Source organism: Balaenoptera ricei, chromosome 6 (assembly GCF_028023285.1).
Source record: "Balaenoptera ricei isolate mBalRic1 chromosome 6, mBalRic1.hap2, whole genome shotgun sequence".
Lineage (NCBI taxonomy): Eukaryota > Metazoa > Chordata > Mammalia > Artiodactyla > Balaenopteridae > Balaenoptera > Balaenoptera ricei.
The window spans coordinates 22,376,164-22,395,481 of record NC_082644.1 but is presented as its reverse complement, the minus strand read 5'-3'; the positions used below and the strand labels follow the sequence as shown (position 1 = coordinate 22,395,481).

At 39.6% G+C, this 19,318-nt stretch overlaps 1 protein-coding gene across 2 annotated transcripts in view; it reads left to right on the top strand.

Moving 5' to 3' along the window:
* The first annotated feature begins 849 nt into the window (after nt 1-849).
* SPTLC1 (serine palmitoyltransferase long chain base subunit 1) overlaps nt 850-19,318 on the top strand; it is a 54,735-nt gene continuing 36,266 nt past the window's right edge. For both annotated transcript variants that reach the window (XM_059927009.1, XM_059927010.1), the window contains exons 1-5: nt 850-935; nt 3,621-3,728; nt 6,708-6,802; nt 13,962-14,055; nt 14,643-14,715. In XM_059927009.1, coding sequence (XP_059782992.1) covers nt 879-935; nt 3,621-3,728; nt 6,708-6,802; nt 13,962-14,055; nt 14,643-14,715 — 427 coding nt within the window. In that variant the 5' untranslated portion in view covers nt 850-878. The remainder of the gene's footprint in view (nt 936-3,620; nt 3,729-6,707; nt 6,803-13,961; nt 14,056-14,642; nt 14,716-19,318) is intronic.

Sequence of the window (19,318 nt, the reverse complement as noted above, 5' to 3'; positions counted from 1 at the left end):
CAAATTGAGTAAAATTCGACTTTGAGGAAACTTGTCAGATATACCCCAACACGCACAGAAAGACAATAGGGCACATCAATGTTTACTGTAGCATTGTTTGTAATAGGTGAAAAAGTAGAAAAAACCTAAGTGTTCACCAATAGGAAAATGTTTAAATAAAATGGAAAGAGAAATACACATAACAAATTATTCCAATAAATAGGCTTCTTCGTTGATTAAAAACACAAGATTTATAGCCAAAAAAAGAATGGAAGAAAAGCAATTGTAGAACAATATTGTCCCTATGCTCCCGGTTATATTTAAGAAATCCAACCGAAGTGTGTGTGCACACCACTTTGGGATACAGAGGCTCTTGAAGGTTCCACACCAAACTCCTATATGGCTTAATACCTGCAAATCCTTAGGCTAGGCTTTATACACAGTAAGTGCTATATAAGAGTTGTCTATTTTTTTTTACGATAATGCATTCCTGCATTACTTATGTAATTTAAAAGTAAAGAATATGTTTGCGATTGCATTAATAACTCCCTGCACCCAACTGCCTAACAAGCGCGAGGGCCATTTATTAAAATCTCTCCATCCTGAGAGCCTAGCACAGGGTCTGGCACATAATGGCCACGTTGTGAATACCTGTTGCGGGGACCAGCCTGCCGCTTCCCACCCCTCCCCGCACCCAAGCGAGACCTCAAGTTGACCTTCCACCCCGAAACCTTCCTCAGCCAGCGCAGCCACCGGCCGCCCAGTACGCAGGCGCGAGAAGGCGGGGCCCAACTCACGGCAGCCCCGCCTTCCGGGTGTGTAGACGTCACTGGACCGCGCCGCGCAATATCTGACGTGCCTGCGGCCCGCCTTCCGGAAGGAAACCCTGGCGGCTAACTATGGCGACGGTGGCGGAGCAGTGGGTGCTGGTGGAGATGGTACAGGCTCTCTACGAGGTGAGCTTGGCGGCCCCAGGGGTCCACGACCACACCCAGCCCTGGGGAGGTGGGAAGTTTTGTGTGGATTTTTGGTCTGAGGCCTGGGCAGGCCTGGCCCGGTTACGCCCGGACCCCCGGCGTCCCTCGCTGGAAAGGCTCATAGGCGCACACATTTCCCAGTGGCGGAATGTAGGGAGGCACGGGCGGGAGCCGGAGCCGGGGGTCTCGTATTGCGCTGCTGCGAGCGCGGAGCCCTCTCCAGGTCCTGCCCGAATACAGGAGAGAGGCTAGTCAAAAACAAGAGTTGGGACTGATGGTAAAACGGAGTGATGAAAGTAGAGTGGAAAATCTCAGTCTGGAGAGATCCCAGGGAAGACAGGTTCTCGGAACTGTGGAGCAGGGAATAGGGGAAAGAATTGTAATAAGTTGGACTTTGTTTTTGTTGGGACGTGGGGTTAGAAAGGAAGCCGAATGATTTAGGTATGTGAAATAGTTTGTCATTCTTCCCGCCTACGTCCCATCTTCTGTCTTGTAAAGATAAAATTATTTTAGTAAAAATTTAAAGAAAGACCAGTTAGGAGCTTTTTTGAAAGGCCAGCTGTTTCAAGTAGGTAAAATAATATGAAATTTAAATGTCAGTCTTGGAGAATGTTCATTCATTTGACATTCAGTGAGTTTCCATGCACTGTGCAATGGAACTTTCTGCGTGTTCTCTGAGCTGTTCAGTACAGTAGCCCACTAACCACATGTGGCTGTTAAGCACTTGAAACGTGGCTAGTGCAACTGAGGGGCTGAATTTTTCATTTAATTTAGATGTGTATTTAAATAGTTGAATGATGCTAGTGACTACAATATTGGACAGCCGAGATCTAGATGCTAGGAATAGTGCAATGAGGGAACAGGTAGAAGTCCCTGTGCTTACAGAGCTTACATTCACTTAAAGTGAATCTGTTTTCTTTTGATAATTTTCTTAAAACTTAATATAGCGTTTACTGGTAAGGGTGATGATGCAAGATGTATTATTGCAAAACCCATCAGGACTTTTTGAAAAAAAAACAGTTAAGAGAGCAAATAGAGCTTAGGTGATGTCCAACCTTAGGTAGATTATAGTGACTAAGAAGAACCACTAAAATCTAAGATTTCTTTTTTAGAAATGAATAATTTCTACTATATGTTGTTGCTGCCTTCTTGAAGACTGCCCTTTGACTATGTAACTTCTCATACCCTGGTATTGACCATGAGTGAGACTTGAGAGAAGGTCTCCTTGATGTAACATTTCCTAGGGAAGAAAAGAAGCCACATTTGTGATTTTTATTAATTCAGTAGACATTTCAACTTTTCTTAGGATTTCTTTGTGGAGTGGAATGTTTAGTGACTTGGACTTATGTTTGTCAACTATAATCCAATTATTGATAAAACCAAAAGGATTTTTTTAGTCGAGTCCTCATTCTTAAATGAATTATAGTCAGGAGGGATCAGCAAATTTTAAAAATAGTCTTAGATTTCTGGTTTTGCTTCTAATTTCTGTGCACAGTGTATGCAGAATTTGAGGAGTCTTGCTGTGTACCCATACATATGTAACATGTATGTAGTTTTAAAGTTATTTGTCCAATGACCTGAAAGTTTATTTATGAAATAGTCAGCAGTTTCCCTGGTCCCCGCTTCTGAACTTTTTTAACTATTGTGAATCATCATTGCTTTTTTTTTGTCTAATGTTTGCAAATAATTTGTATTTACGTTTCTAAATACCTCTTTTTTTTTAACATCTTTATTGGAGTATAATTGCTTTACAATGGTGTGTTAGTTTCTGCTTTATAACAAAGTGAATCAGCTGTACATGTACATATATCCCCATATCTCTTCCCTCTTGCATAAATACCTCTTTTAAATGACTTTTCAATGACAACCTATTGGAATGTAGCACCCGATAACTGACTTATGGAGGTTTAGTTGATACCTGGAATCTTTTATATGCACTTACTGTATCTAGTTGTGTAAGACATAAAAGTCAGCCTGGCTTTTATCCTGGAAATGCTCAGTTGAAAAGAAGACCTGATGTGGATAATTTCATTAAGGTACCTTTGTGGATGTTGACATGGAACACACTACATACTTTTGGGGAACTGTGGTAGAAAAGAGACCTGCTATTTCTTTAAGCACTTATAAAGTCTTTTTTTCTCTGCCACGTTCCAAGGAGAATTTAAAGAGGCCTATTGGGGATACAGGAAATATAGTAAGTTTTGCAAAAGTCTTTGAGAATTATGGAAACTGGTGTCCAAATAATTCTCAATTTATCCATGGTATGTGGGGGTTGTAGAAGGCTTGTGAAGCTGTGAAATGTTTGTTACAGTCATTTCCCACCAGTAAAAATATAAATTACCTGAAGGATCTGATAGTTGATATTGTTTGACTATTGGAATTCTGTGTCAGATTTAATTTTAAAAATTAATTTTATTCCTAAAGATGTTTTTATTCCTAACGCTGCAGTTTTAGAGATTTTTCATGTAGGAGAAATTGCCTTCTGTTAGAAGTGGGAAAAGGAATGAGTAGAAATGAAGTGCGCTTTGAAAGTAAATTTTAAGAAGTAATAAATAGGTTAAAGGTCACGGGAGCAGTATATGCAAGTGAATTAAATTTTATGTGCAGGTTTTGGAAATGTTTATTTCACTTCTTGTTTTGCTTCTGTTTTTGACTGACTCCTAGGCTCCTGCTTATCATCTTATTTTGGAAGGAATTTTAATACTCTGGATAATCAGACTTCTTTTCTCTAAAACTTACAAGTTACAAGAACGATCTGATCTTACAGTCAAGGTAAGAAGTTAAATCTCTATTTTATTATTTGGTGTATGATTATAGTTGCTACATCTTTCGAAAAAGGACTTGTGGTGGCTCAACTGTAAATGTTAAAATATTTTCTGGAATGTAAGGAAATCAGGGTAAGCAAAATACGGGGAAGACAGGGATAAAGTGAATACACAAAGGAGTACCATGTTACAGGCCTTTATACTTTGCTAGGAGTAAACAGCAGCCTGGGAACGTACTAGATGCTGGACGGGAAGCATGGATGCGTGCTGCATTTCAAATGTCCGTATACAAGAAAGATTACATGAGTTGCTCGGGAAAAGCACCACTATTCCTGAAGCCTGAATGAAAGTTTTCCCTGTGGTCTTTATAAAGGAAATTCAGAGTTAGAAAGAATCCTCCCCATCCCACTGCTCTCCACCTTCCCACCCCAAATCAAATTTTGATGTGTTCTGTATGGTAAGGGACCCAGCTCCAGCCCAAGCTAGGCAAACCTTAGGAAGCAGAAGTGTCGAGAGGACTTGCAGTCCTGCCCACTTCGAGTCTGTTAGTATGAGGGACCAAGGGGTTTGTGGAATCCCCTACCTTCTCACGCAGGTAGGAACGCTTAGTAACTGTGCCCCAGGTGTGAGAGGAAGAGCAGTTTTGACTGCAGTGTGGTTTCTGTAGCTTGGATTGTTTCCTTATCCAGCCTCTGTAGCAATGTGCCAGAATACTACTTAGGGATACAGAGACGGTGAGAGATGTTTTCCCACAAAAACGCCTGAAACTTTGGTTCACAAGGCAGCATTGAGTGCGGCACAGTGATGGAGCACTGCTCTTCTCTGGAGCATTCACAGAAGGAAGTGCAAGTGGAATGGAATTAACAGCAATGTGGCAATTGTTTCCTTGGTTTCACTGGCTGCCCCTGCTGTCCTGATCATTCATATTTGTCATGAGATGGTCAGGCAGTATCCCCCCTAGGGGATAAGGGATATGCAGCAAATGGTTCTTAGGGCAAATAAGTTTTGGAAACCTGGATAAAGAAGACTAAAGAGGTGTCTCATTGCATGATTTCTTGTAACCTTTAATATGACAGTGGATATTTGAACTGCTGTTAGGAGAACTGCCCTAAACTTGACCATAGATCCCCACCCCCGCCTTTTTTTTAATGAATACCTTGTGAGGTTAGTGTGCCATAGAACACACTTTTGATAGTATTGCAGTAAGATTGGGCTATCTGGGCCAGAAATCCTGTCTCTACTTTTTTCCCTTGGTATTTAGGAACTCCATGTGAATGATTATGAGGCCATGGAATAGATTTCTAGCCCAACTTTTTAAGGGGTTGATCATTCCTAATATTCTTAGTTTAAGTTTAACCAAGTCAATCCACACAAATATGCATTTTAAAAGAAGGATACTGAAACATAATTTTAGGATAACCCTCTAAAAGCAGAACTTACCTAGAGCAAGATTCAGTAATCACTGACATCTTACCCTAAAAGCTGTGGAAGGAAAAAAAACTATATGAGTGTTTCTAAAGCTTAACTTATGGCAGCAAAGAAGAAATGCCCTTCTCAGTTTTATAGGTCTGTAGAGTCTCTTTTTTTATTATTAATTAATTTATTTATTTTATTTTTGGCTGCATTGGGTCTTCGTTGCTGCGCGTGGGCTTGCTCTAGTTGCAGCGAGCGGGGGCTACTCTTCGTTGAGGTGCGCAGGCTTCTCATTATGGTGGCTTCCGTTGTTGCGGAGCATGGGCTCTAGGTGTGCGGGCTTCAGTAGTTGTGGCAGGCAGGCTCAGTAGCTGTGGCTCGCGCGCTATAGGGTACAGCCTCAGTAGTTGTGGTGCACGGGCTTAGTTGCTCTGCAGCATGTGGAATCTTCCCGGACCAGGGCTTGAACCCATATCCCCTGCATTGGCAAGCGGATTCTTAACCACTGCACCACCAAGGAAGTCCCCTGCAGAGACTCTTGAATACCAGGCAATCTTGAGTTGATTCTCAAATCTGTCTCTGTGGTAGCAAGTGGACAGTGTGCATGATACATACTTCAGGCTTGTTCAGGCTGCTGTTCTGTGCAGTCATTGGCAGAAATAGATGAGGAATTTATTGGCTGATTTACTCAGCCAGCATTTTTGAGTGCCTGAGCATCAGGTGAATATGCTCCTAGCCATGCCCTAGAATTGCCTATTAGGAGAAAAGTGCACAGAAGCATTGAACAGGAGTGTGAAAATAGAAGTATTGAGAGTGGGCCTATGTAAGGCAAGAATTGCTGTGGCTGTCATGTTCATCAGGTGCCTCATTTCATCCTGTACATCCAGACTACATTTTCAAAATTACATTGTTTTCTAGTTCAAGAAAGGATAAGAAACTCAAAATAGTCAAAATACTTGGAATGCATGAAACAACAGGTGAAAGGAATAAAGTGGTTTTTTATGAGAAATTTCCAAACAGCTAAATCCTATTACAATAATTATTATAAAAGAGTCTTTTGGTATATTTCAGTTACTTCTGAATCCTTGCCAATGGCTTGTAGAAACAGTGCTGTGTAGTCTAGTTGATCCCTTCCTGTGACAGTCATGCCTGTAAGAACTTAAGGCATGGCTGTCTGTCATATCTTGCAGTAGAGGCTGAGCTCCCTTACCTGCAGTCATGCCTCTCAACTTTGTGTTATAGACTTTTTGTTTTATCATCAGTAGCAGTTATACTTCCTACTTCCCACAGTGAAAAATCCTGAACATAGAAATACAGTTTTTAAGAAATTTCCAGTCAGCCACAAAGCTTCATGGAAAAAGAGCCTTTAGCCTGAGATAAGGAAAGAGGTGAGGGGTTAAGTGCACAAAACTCAATAGTGATTCTGTGTCATTTCCAGGCGCAGCAGCTGGACGTCTGTGTCTAGCAGTGTGTTCATTATGATGGTTCCATTACAACAAACAGCTTAGATACCGCTAGAGTTGCTGTCCAGTAATTAGCACTGCACTGTATTTTAACTGCTTTTCTCCTGTAGGAAAAGGAAGAATTGATTGAAGAGTGGCAACCAGAACCTCTTGTTCCTCCTGTCTCAAAAGACCATCCTGCTCTCAACTACAACATCGTTTCAGGGTAAATTGTTTTTGCTAGTCAAGGGCTTATATTTGGTTTCCTGTAGGTAAACTCAACAAAGTATACAGTGGTTTATATAGTATTCCTTTTTTAACTGAAATAAGATTTTTAGAAATTTCTGGAGATCAGAAACTGCTTTTTAATAGTCTCCAATTTGGGTTTCTGAGTTTGTCCCTTTTTAAAAAAAAAAATATATATATATATATTTTAAAGTAATACACACATGTAATGTTTCAAATGGGAAGACAGTTAAAATGAAAAACAGCATTCCTACTTTTTCCCACCTGGATTGTTTCTGATTTTAGATCTGTTGAAGGTTACCTTCATAACTAGATATTAGCAGTATGCTTACACTACTGTTTCTTGATTGATTAATGATAGGCAGTGCCTGTTGACTTTCACAATATGAATTATGAAACTTCAGCTCACTTATGCTACCTACCTCCTGGCTTCCAATGTTTTATTTATTTTTATTTTTATTTCTTAAATTTAAGTATACAGAAAATATCAGGCACATATGTATCTGCCACCCAGAAGTAATAGGTATTAACATTTTGCTCTCTTTACTTTAAATCTATTTTTTAAAAGAAATAAAACATTAGAAATGCAGTTGACCCTTGAACAGTATGGGGGTTAGGGGCCCTGACCCTCTGGGCAGTCAAAAACCTGCATATAAATTAGAGTCAGCCCTCCAGATACCCAGTTCCTCCAGATATGTGGTTCTACATCCATGGATTCAACCAACTGTGGATCATGTGGTACAGTAGTATCTACTGTTGAAAAAAATCTGTGTATAAGTGGACCTGCACAGTTCAAACCCATGTTGTTCAGGGGTCAAGTGTATCACTAAAGAAATCCCTTCCCATCTATCACTTACTCTTGCCTCCCAGGCAAGATAACCGCCATCTTGAAGTTGGTAGATGTTTTTCCTTTGCTTATATTTATACTTTTGCCACAGCATGCCTGTTGCCATGAAAGTGTTTAGTGTTCTATTTAAAAATATGATGTAGGATATTCTCCTGAGTATGTCCTTCTACTTCTGGTCTGATCTGAGAGAGGCTTGTATTCTTCACTTTCGTGAATTTCTTTGGTCTCATGAAAGTTTTACTTGTCCTGAAATCAGACTTACCAATCATTAATGTTATGGTTATAAAATCCTTCCTACCACAAAGGTCTAATTTGCCTGTTTTCCATATGACAGTTAGTTGTCCCAACATTATTAGTTGAATAGTCCATTTTTTACCTACTGATTGGAAATTTCCCTTCTTTCATATGTCAAGTTCCCTTATAAAGGATCTGTTTCTGGCTTTATTTCTATTCTTTTGGTATATTTATCTCTCCCTGTGCCAGAACCTCGCTTATACCACAGCTTAATAATAGGCCTTGACTAGAGTGAGTCCTTCACCTCCTTGTTCTTCACAATTGTCTAGGCTATCCTTGACTCTTCACTATGAGTTTAGGTTTAGCTGCTCAGATTTGACCAGAAAGTGGGTTTGGGTTTGTGACTAGTAATGCATTGAATTTATGGATTAATTTGGAGAGAATTGGTATATTGCTAATACTGAATCTCTTCACCACGTACCTTGTGTGTCACTTGTATACTTAGGTCTTTTATGTCTCTGAGAGAAGTTACATAACGTTCTTCATAAAGATTTTGCTTAACTTTTTTTTTCCTACTTTTTATTTGGAAATAATAGTAGATTCACATGCAGTTGTAAGAAATAATACAGAGAGATTTCATATACCCTTCATCAGTTTCCCCCAATGGTAACATCTTGGTTAACTATAGTACAGTATCACAACCAGGAAATTAACGTTGCATATCTTTTAATAGCTTCGTCTCTGGGTTCCAGAGAGTTTTCACTTCTGTCATGAGGCATCATTTTCTTCTTGTTTCTGTGTTATTGCATTGGCTAGGATACCGACCATGCAGTGTTGAATAGAAGTGGTAACAAGGGCCTCTGTATCCTGTTCCGGATGGCTTTTAAGGGATAACCTGTATGGTGTTATAGGCCTTCCTTTCTCTTCCTAGTTTGCTAAGGGAACTTTTTGTTAGTTTTAAAGTCAGTGTTAAATTTTATTAAATTTTTTTTTTATCTATTGAGATGGTTGTGACTTTTCTCCTCTAATCCATTGCTATATTAAATTGTACTGATCGATTTTTTTACATTAATTAAGCATATACATAAATTTTTATGAGAAAAATTGCAAGCAACCATGCCACTCATCCTCACCCCAGATTTCAGCTCTGTAGACTTGCAGAAAGATGGGAGATTTACTCTCCGGAAAGGCTAAATATAAATTGAAAGTCCTAAGAATGTGTGAGGAGGCGGGTGCCATTCTAAAAACAGAAAGCAAGTATATAATGAATAATGGGATGCTAATCCCGTTTCCTCCAACTCAGCTTTCAGAAAGTTGGAAACCAGATTTATATCCTCATATACACCTCACTGGAGGATTCCTCTCTGGTGAAACTCAAAGTCAAGAGAATAAAAACAGAAAATTTTGAGTTTGGGGTCTCCACAGATGAATAAACAAGTGTGTGTCTCATTATCATAGAGTGAAGCCCACCATTTACAAAGAAGCCAAGCCCATTTACACAGTGCTTGCAATTAGCATTTCAGTGTCTTATTCTTAAAAATGTGTGGACAACCTTAAATTATGGTCCATTGATTTTCAACAGAATGCTGAGACAATTCAGTAGGGAAAGAATACTCTTTTTAACAGATTGTGATGGGACAACGGGATATACACATGTAAAAGAATGATGATGGACCCTGACCTCACACCATGTGTAAAAATTAGCTCAAAATTAATCATGGGCTTAAATTTAAGAGCAAAAACTATAAGTTCTTAGTTTAGAAGAAAGAAAACAAAAGAGTAAATCTTCATAATCTTGGATTGGCCAGAGATTTTTAGATACCACACAGAAGCACAAGCAGCAAAAGAAAAAATAGACAAACTGGACTTCATTAAAATTAAAAACATTTGTGCTTCAAAGTCCACTACTAGAGAAATGATACAAAACCCCACAAAATGGAAGAAAATATTTTCAAGTCATATATTTGTTAAGGGGCTAGTATCCAAAATATTAAATATATAAAAAGAACTCTTACAACTCAGTGATAAACCCTATTTAAGCATGACTATTTGGTTAATTTTTATTAATTGTTGGATTTTTTTTTTTTTTTTTTTTTTGCTAATATTTGGTATTTTTAGCATCAGTATTGAAAAATGAGTTTAGTCTTTTTCTTTTCCCTTACTGTGCTGGCCCAGCTTTGGTATCAGACGTATATTAGTCTTACAGTTTTCCTGGCAACACTATTTGTGTTTGTTCTGTTGAGCATAGATTTTTAATCATGAATTTAATGTCTTCAGTGAGTTTTTAAAGCTGTTCATATTTCCTTTTTGAGTAAGTTTTGGTTACTGCCATTTAGTAATTGTTCATTTCTTCTTTTGTTTTCAAATGCATTGGCATGAAGTAGTTCATAGAAGTAGTTCATGAAGTAGTTCATAGTAGCTCCTTTCATATTACTTCTTCTGCCCTGGGTCCTGGAGTGTTTGGGATTTTGTGTACAGTCTCTGTTTCCCACAGCACTCTGGCTCTCCCTAGAGGAAGCTCCACTGACCTTCAAAACCAAATGTTTGGGACTTCCCTGGTGGTCCAGTACGAATCCACCTTACAGTGCAGGGGACCCGGGTTCAATCTCTGGTCAGGGAACTAAGATCCCACATGCAGTGTTGCAACTAAGCCCACGCACCACAACTACACCGAGCCCACGTGCCTCAACTAGAGAGCCCACGTGCTGCCAACTACAGAGCCCATGCGCTCTGGAACCCCTGCGCCACAACTACAGAGCCCACACACCCCAGAGCCTGTGCGCCACAACTAGAGAAGAGAAAACCTGCACACCACAACTAGAGAGAAGCCCACGTGCCACAACGAAAAATCCCGCATGCCTCAATGAAGATCCCGCATGCCTCAACTAAGACCCGGTGCAGCCAAAAAATAAATAAAATAAGTAAATAAATAATAAATTTTTTTAAAAAACACAAATGTTCTGGGGGTTCATCTTCCTGGTGCAGGACATCCAGGCTGGGGAACCTCTTGTCGGGCTCAGACCCCTCACTCCTTGGGAAGGGCTTCTGCAATTGTAATTATTCTCCCATTTGTGGATCACCTACCTGCGGGTATCGGTCTTGACTATACCATGTCTGCACCTCGCCTACCCATCTCATTGTGATTCCTTCTTTATATCTTTAGTTGTGGAAGATCTTGTCTGCTAGTCTTCAGGTCATTCTCATTGATAGCTGCTCTGTAAATAGTTGTAATTTTGGTGTGCCCATGGGAGGAGGTGAGCTCAGGGTCTTCCTAGTCTGCCATCTTGGCCACTCCCAATGCAATAAATTATTATTTATTTATTTATTTTTGGCTGCGTTGGGCCTTCGTTGGTGCACGCGGGCTTTCTCTAGTTGTGGCAAGCAGGGACTACTCTTCGTTGTGGTGCACAAGCTTCTTGCTGTGGTGGCTTCTCTTGTTGAGGGCTCTAGGCGCACAGGCTTCAGTAGTTGCAGCATGTGGGCTCAGTAGTTGCAGCACACGGGCCCTAGAGCATGCAGCTTCAGTAGTTGCGGTGCATGGGCTCAGTAGTTGTGGCTCGAAGGCTCTAGAGCGCAGGCTCAGTAGTTGTGGAGCACGGGCTTAGTTGTTCTGTGGCATGTGGGATCTTCCCCGACCAGGGATCAAACCTGTGTCCTCTGCATTGGCAGGTGCATTCTTAACCACTACACCACCAGGGAAGTCCCAATAAATTATTTTTTAATTAAGGTGTGTACATTGTTTTTTAGACATAATGCTGCTGTACACTTAATAGACTACAGTATGGAGTAAACATAACTTTTACATGCACTGGGAAACCAAAATATTCATGTGGTTCTCTTGATTGCTATACTTGCTTCATTGCAGTGGTCTGGAACCGACCCCGCAGTATCTCTGAGGTGTTCCTGTATACACAGTTTTCTTGAGTTCTGGATTCTTTCATTCGTCCAGTTGTCTGTTCTCCCTCAAGTACCAAACCTGTTGTTAATGGGGGTCTGTAGTATTTGTTTCTTTCTGGTAAAGCACCATTGTCCTATTTCTAAGTTCACTTATGTAATTACTGACTCTCACTAATAGTGTGGTTGTGGGTTTTGGCTGGGAAGGGTTTTATTTTCCCTCCTTTGACTCTTCTGAAGCCTTGTTGTGGAGATGTCTTCTGTATCGGTTTTATTTGCTTCTGTGAGGAACTTTGAAGTGTCTTCAGCTCCAGTATTCCTGTGTTAAGTGCCCTGTCTGGCTTACTGCTGCAAGCCTGCATGGGGCACAGGTGTTAGCCTTCCACTTCTCATGGAAACTGTTTTCCTTTCCTGCCCCATATGCTAGGCAGAAACAAGATGTCTACATCCCTACGTCATGCTGGCAGCTTATCGACTCTGGTCAGGGGCTTTGGGTGTACTTATTCCTGATAGTTTGATTTCTCTGTGTGTCACAATTTTTGTAGAATGGCTTCAACTTTCACAGCAGCAACTGTTAGTACAGACTTGTCTATGTGGATATTTTGTTTTTTCATCTTTTTGTGGGTGCCAACACCTCCACATCAGGGAGGACTTATGAAACTAAAGAAGTCCTGGGAAGTGGGAAACTAAATAACGGTGGATTATTTGAAAGAGAAGAAGCTCTTGAAGCAATAGGAAAAAAGAAGAAAATATGTAATGAACACCTCTTATAATGACAAGTTGAGAGATGAAGAAATTGAGGCTTATGCAGGCCAGGTAACATCCCTGAGTTTCTGAAGTGGTCAGTAGCCATAATACTGACGGGATCTACCTGACTCCACAACCATGTTCTTTTCACCGAGTCTTGTGTGAGTTCATCTGCTTTTGTGAATTTACTTCAAGTAGTCATTCTTTTCCTTCCCTGGTTTCCCAGCATCTTTCGTTATTTCTCTCATAGAAAACCAGTTCTGTTAAAACATACCAGTGAGAGTGGTGTTCCCCCGTCTTTTCTGACCAAAGTGCATTTTACAGAGCAGCCCAGTGCACAGAGCAATGCATGTGTAGAACAGTTCCGTGCCACCGTCCTTTCCCTGGCCCTGTTGGTGCATTTCCATTCCGTCCTATTCTTATGGTTTACTTTAGGTGAAATAGGCTGGCTGTGACTAAGTAAATTGATCTCACAACCCTTTAATAGCTCATGTCCCATAGTTTGGCCAGTGTTTTTGAAGCATGACTTAAAGCTAGAGTATTTGTCAGCAGAGGACATAATAGGTTGTCTCCTCAAGAGCCCATCTCTTGTCTCAGCTGAACTCAATCCATGCTTCTCCTATGCAACTGGCCACTCTATTTTCCCCCCTTTTTGGATGAGGGGGATTCCTTTTAAATGGTATTCCAGCATTAACTTTAGAAATTGGGAACAGCGCTTACTTATTCTTTTGGTGGCTTCCTGTAGGTAACATGTAATTTTTTTTTTAATATTTATTTATTTTTATTTATTTATTTATTTTGGCTATGCCGGGTCTTAGTTGCTGCATGCGGACTTCTTAGTTGCTGCATGCAGACTTCTTAGTTGCAGCGTGCATGCGTGATCTAGTTCCCCACCAGGGATCAAACCCAGGCCCCCTGCATCGCGAACGCAGAGTCTTACCCACTGGACCACCAGGGAAGTCCTAGTAACATGTATTTTTAAACCACTTAACTGTAAGATTGTTACTTGCTCTGCCTCTTCATACCTTTGATCTTGATCTTTTTATATTTCCTCCCTGTTTGTCTCATTCCAGGTATTTTATTTAGCAACTTCTTTCTTAAGTGAGTTTTAAAACTAAAGCAACGGTGTGCCATTATTAATCTATTCATCTTAGAATTCTAGCTCACTTTTTTTTATTTAAGTAGTACAGGGTGACCTATTAAGAGTAGAATTAATGACCGAGTATCTGATTTTTAATATACTATTGTCTAATTTTACTTTTTAAGAATAAAAAGAGAGATAGGAGGCTAGAATGCAAATAGAGTAGAATGGCAACACTTGTGTGTCCTGTCGCCTTCCCTCTTCTGGACAGCTGATAATGTGTGTCCTGTAACAAGAATGACTGCTGAAGTATACCACTCTTGTCTCTTTCCCCAGCCCTCCAAGCCATAACATTGTGGTGAATGGAAAAGAATGTATAAACTTTGCCTCATTCAATTTTCTTGGATTGTTGGATAACCCTAGGCTCAAGGTAAGTAGCACATATGCTGAAGTGGACAGATAACATGACTGACATAAGCATCTGGACATAAAATAAGAGACAAATGCAGAATATCAGAAAGGGCTGTGTAAGTACTTACTCTTTACTCTTTAGTGACAGAGCTGTAACCTAGTTTTCAACAAAGGGAGGCAAGGGTGTCCTAATGTGGCTTAGTGTTGGGTGACAACCAGAGAACTATACGAACCAGACCCAGGTAATAGTTGGAGATGTATCTAGGAAATTGCTTCATCTCCTGTTGGGCTTGTGGGCCAGTAAACATTTTTTGAGGAAAGACCTATGCCCACAAATGCCAGAAAGTGCGAATGCATTGAGTTAACCAGGTTTTAATGATCAAGCTAATATAACTTTTCCATGTTTTAAGTCGTATACCTAAGTCTTCCCATCCCTCTTTTCTTTATATCCTGTTAGAATTGTCTTAGTACTAAGAAAGGAAAAGCCAGGGTACTGGGGAGCTATGTGGGTTAAAGAATAGGAAATGTCATTTTTAAACTGTTAAAGATATATTATTACAGTCTAATTTTTTTTTTTTTTTTTTTTTTTTTTTTACTTTCACAAAGGCTGCAGCTTTGGCATCTCTAAAGAAGTATGGTGTGGGAACTTGTGGACCTAGAGGATTTTATGGCACATTTGGTATGTTTTCTGTCATATTTTTCAGACTACTGCTTTCAAGAATTAAGATTCAGTTTGATTTCAGAACTCCTTGGAAAAGGTATCCTTAATGAGTTGTGGTAATAAGCTGGCGAACTTTCTAGATTTTGTGTTTGAGATCATTGGTAGGAGATGCACTGGTCTGGGGCTGACTGTCCCTGTGGAGAAGAGCCATAGGTACCTAAGGCACACTGTCTCAGTAGGGCGAAGCCCGAGCTCTTGTTGCATTTGCCCCAGGAGACAGTGGTGTGAGGAAACTGTTTCTGCCGGGCATGACAGTTGTAAGGGGAGGCGTCTGGCTGTGAGTGGCTCTGCTCTTGGTAGTCGTTCAGGAACCCAGATTTTCCCTGTCTCGTTGCTCTAGGCCTGAGGGCACCATCTTTGTCTGTGTGGCCGAAGCCAGGTGATGAGTATGGGGGAGCAGGCGTGCAGGGCATGGGTACCTGTTCAGGTGGGCGGGTGGGGTTGCTCATCATTCTGCCCACATTCTGTTGGTGAGAACATAACCCAGGTCACGTCTCCCAGCAGAGGGACTGGAAAGTTGCTCTAGCTGGGCGGCCGCCACGTGCCGGGAGGAAAGTGAGAACGGATTTGGGGGATGGGGCAGGTCATACACTGTGTAGCCCTTTTCTTTCTGGAATGAGGACAAAGGATCATTGATTTCCTTGTGTGTGAATGACCTGGAGATGGGCTAACTACATATTAGCATGAGAGTGTGATTTCAAACACTATGAACTCCCTAAATCAGAGTCATCAAAGAAGACCCTGGAATTTTATGGTGGTTTTTTATTAAATGTATATTGTTCTTTGCTTCTGAAAATTTCAAAAATGTTGTTAAATAATTTTCCAAATGAGTGTATTACTGGAAATAACATTCTGGTTTACAAAATGTCAGAGGGTAGGGACAATGGGGCCAGGGAAGTCTCTTTTGTCTTCTCTACTCATTTTCATTTCTGGGTCTTTGTTTTTTTCACTTTAACAGTTAAGATGTTTTTATTTAAGGGAGCACCTTTCTTTATCCCTTAGCTAATTTAGTGGTTAAATTATTTTTATTGGAAACAGATGATGGGAGTTGGTGTCCAAGAATCCTACAGCTGGAAAGGATCTTTAAAATCTTGTATTCCAGCATCCCAGCTATTCAGAAGAATAGAAAGCTCAGAGAGGTTAAGTGACTTCCTCATGGTCACATAGCTAATTAATTTCAGCCCTAAAACTAGAAAATAAGTATTCTGATTTGCAATATTAATGGCAAGATCAAAGACTTAAAAGAGCTCAGATCAGAGGCTCCCTCTTTCCTCTAGCCTAGTGCAAACATGATTTGTTTGCCTGCTTTTTATTGGTAGGGTATTATTTCCTTCATAAGAATTAGAAAACTAGAAAAGGCATTTTTTTTTTACAGGGTTGTTTGTTGTAATCTGATCAACAAGGCTTTCTTTCCATGATCTGCTTGCGGGGTAAAGAAATTTTTTCTTAAAAGCCTCTCTTTCTAGTAGATTTTATTTGCATGTGTGGCCTTGGCTCTTGCTCGGGAGTTAAATCTGAGAAGACCGATAAGAGATTTATTGCTGAATTTAGTGGAAAAAAAGTTTCAAATCTTCAAGACCAGTTTTCCCAGAGCTATGGAAATATGTTGTTTTAATTGCCCAGTCAATTTTTCATTTGGATCACCTGAAATATGTGTAATAGGATGCTGTGTGCCTCTAAACTTGGGGGGGGTCGTTAAATTAATGATTCAAAAATTTTTTAATTTAAATATAGTTGACATACAATATTATGTTAGTTTCAGGTATACTATATAGTGATTTGACATGCATACATTATGAAATGATCACCATGGTAAGTCTAGTAACTGTCTGTCCCCAAAGTTATTACAATATTTTTGGCCATATTCCTTATGCTGTATGCTACATCACCATTGCTTATTTATTTTATAACTGGAGCTTTGTACCTCTTAATCCCCTACACCTAATTTTCCCCACCCCTGATCCCCTTTCCCTCTGGCAACCACCCCTTTGTTCTGTGTATCTATGAGTCTGTTTTCATTTTGTTTTATTTTGTTTGTTTTGTTTTTTAGATTCCACATATTAGTGAGATCATATGCTATTTGTCTTTCTCTGTCCAACTTATTTCACTTTTCATAAAACCCTCTTGATCCATCCTAAATTAATTTTCTTGATGGAATAATTCAATCCATGATATAAACCTCAAAGATTTAAAGAGATAGTGAAGTCTTCTCCCCAATGCCATTCTGCCCCCAAAAAAGCCAGCTGCTATCAGTAGTTTCTTGTTCATTCTTCCAGGCTTTTTTCAGTGTGTGCAAACCACTTCCATACATTTTCCCCCCCGTTTTACAAAAATGGTAGCATACCACATACATGTGGTGTGCTGTTCAAGTGCGTTTTAAATTTAAATTGGATTTCATCTTTCAAGTGTCTGAATGGGCCACCAGAGTCAATATAATGAACACGTAATTGTGTATTAGCTACTCTGAACTACATTATTGGTCACTGTGTCATCCTTATCCTAATGTAGTTGAAGTTCAAACAGACTGTGGTATCTGGACAAAGGCTGAAGGTTAATTGGCAGTGTGATGGTTTTGTAATAAGACACCAAACCTACAGCTTGGAGTAATGTGTATTGTTTTTTGAGTACATTGTCCTTCCTGTAAACTTGTTTTGTTCCTTTTCAGCAGTTGCCCATGCTTGCTTATCATCTTTTTTCCTTTCTTTATGTGTATATCGTATGTATTTTTACTTGGTTTTCCAACAGGGTATTTTCTGTGTTTTTCCTTATTCTGGAACTAATCACTTAAATTACTGTAGTTGTGTTAAATTACCTTGAAATTTCAGTGTTAGATAAGTTCAAGAAGCTACTTGAGGTCAGCTAAGGCTATATTTTAAATCTCTAAAATACCCTTGGGACTTCCCTGGTGGCGCAGTGGTTAAGAATCCGCCTGCCAATGCAGGGAACACAGGTTCGAGCCCTGGTCCAGGAAGATCCCACATGCCACGGAGCAACTAAGCCTGTGTGCCATGACTGCTGAAGCCCGTGCACCACAACTACTGAAGCCCGCATGCCTAGAGCCTGTGCTCTGCAACAAAGAGTAGCCCCCACTCGCCACAACTAGAGAAAGCCTGCGCACAGCAACGAAGACCCAATGCAGCCAAAAATAAATAAATAAATTTATTTTAAAAATAAAAAAAATAAAATACCCTCTATAATTAAATTATTCAGAATATTTAGGGTACATTTGCCCTTTGTACTGAGCATTAAAGCAGAAGTGAACTTCCCTTTCCTCTCATTTTAGTAGCTTACATGTGAGGCTAGGGTCTCTTTCCCAGGCCCACCAAAAGGTTGCTTTTGATTTTGGCTTTTTCTTTTCCTGGAAGTACTAATATCACTCAGGCATCTGTTTTCAGTGATGAAAATGCTCCCTCTTTTAGCTCTTTTCTCAACTTTTCAGATAGTGAATGAAAATCACTTATTGGAAATGTAAATTTCCTTATTAAAACATTTTCTGTTTATTATTTCATAGTAACATATTAGATGATACTAGATGATTAACACAGAAAAAGAAAATTGACAGTTGAATTAAAATTCTTCTAGTTTCTTAGGCTAAATGTTCTCCTGCCTCCTGAAGGCCCAGCAGGTTCTTAAAATAGTCTTGTGAGGACTGTGTGGATCTGAAGTTTTCCACCTTCTCATCTTATTGTTTTAATGTGTAGTTTAGAATCAGTCAAGTGATTTTATCAGGTTGTGGGCTTTCCTTTCCTCTAAGGCTAATGGGGCCCCTATGTACTTTGATAGTTTCTCTTGTTGAACCTCTCTGATTGTTTTGTTTGTAATGCATTCAGATCTCATTTACATGTGGTTTATCCCTGTGCCTGGGGTCTGCTTTGCATACATGATGCCTACTTGACTCTTTGGTCTTAAACTAAATCAAAAGACAGTTAGTGGCAGAGTTTCATGGTGAGAGATAGTGGCATGTAATTGTGTTCTAGAGCCAATAGTAAACAATTGTTCATTTGTTTATTTTAAAAAATATTTTCTCTCTGTTGTAGGACCATGACTGCATGTTTTAGTAGGAAGGGCATTTGGTCATAAAATTCCTAGATCTGCCGTTTCTTCCTACCAGTCATGGAATTGTAGTTTTTGCAGTGTAGGCAGGGAATGATCTTAGTTGCACAACTTAGAACATTTTGGTAAGAATCACATAAGATACCGTATGTGAAAACATTCTGGAAAACATTCAGCACTGTTTTTAATGTTCTAATGAGTACATAGGTGATATTTGTACTTTTAAGAAAATTGTCCAAGTCTCAAGGGATTTAAAAAAAGTATGTAACACAAAAATATGGAGATTTTAAGAGAAAATATAGTTGGTTGTTTTTAAACTGTTCTAAAGTTGGGTATTTCATAGTCTTTCCTCTGAAAAACAATCAAGAAGGCCATAATACCTCCTTTTATTCTGATAAATAGGAACTTGAACAAGTGGCTTTAATATAAGATAGTCCTTAAATATCCAGGATTTGGATAACTTAATTAGCAGATAGCGTACCTTCTTTCCTTCTAAAAGATTACTTTT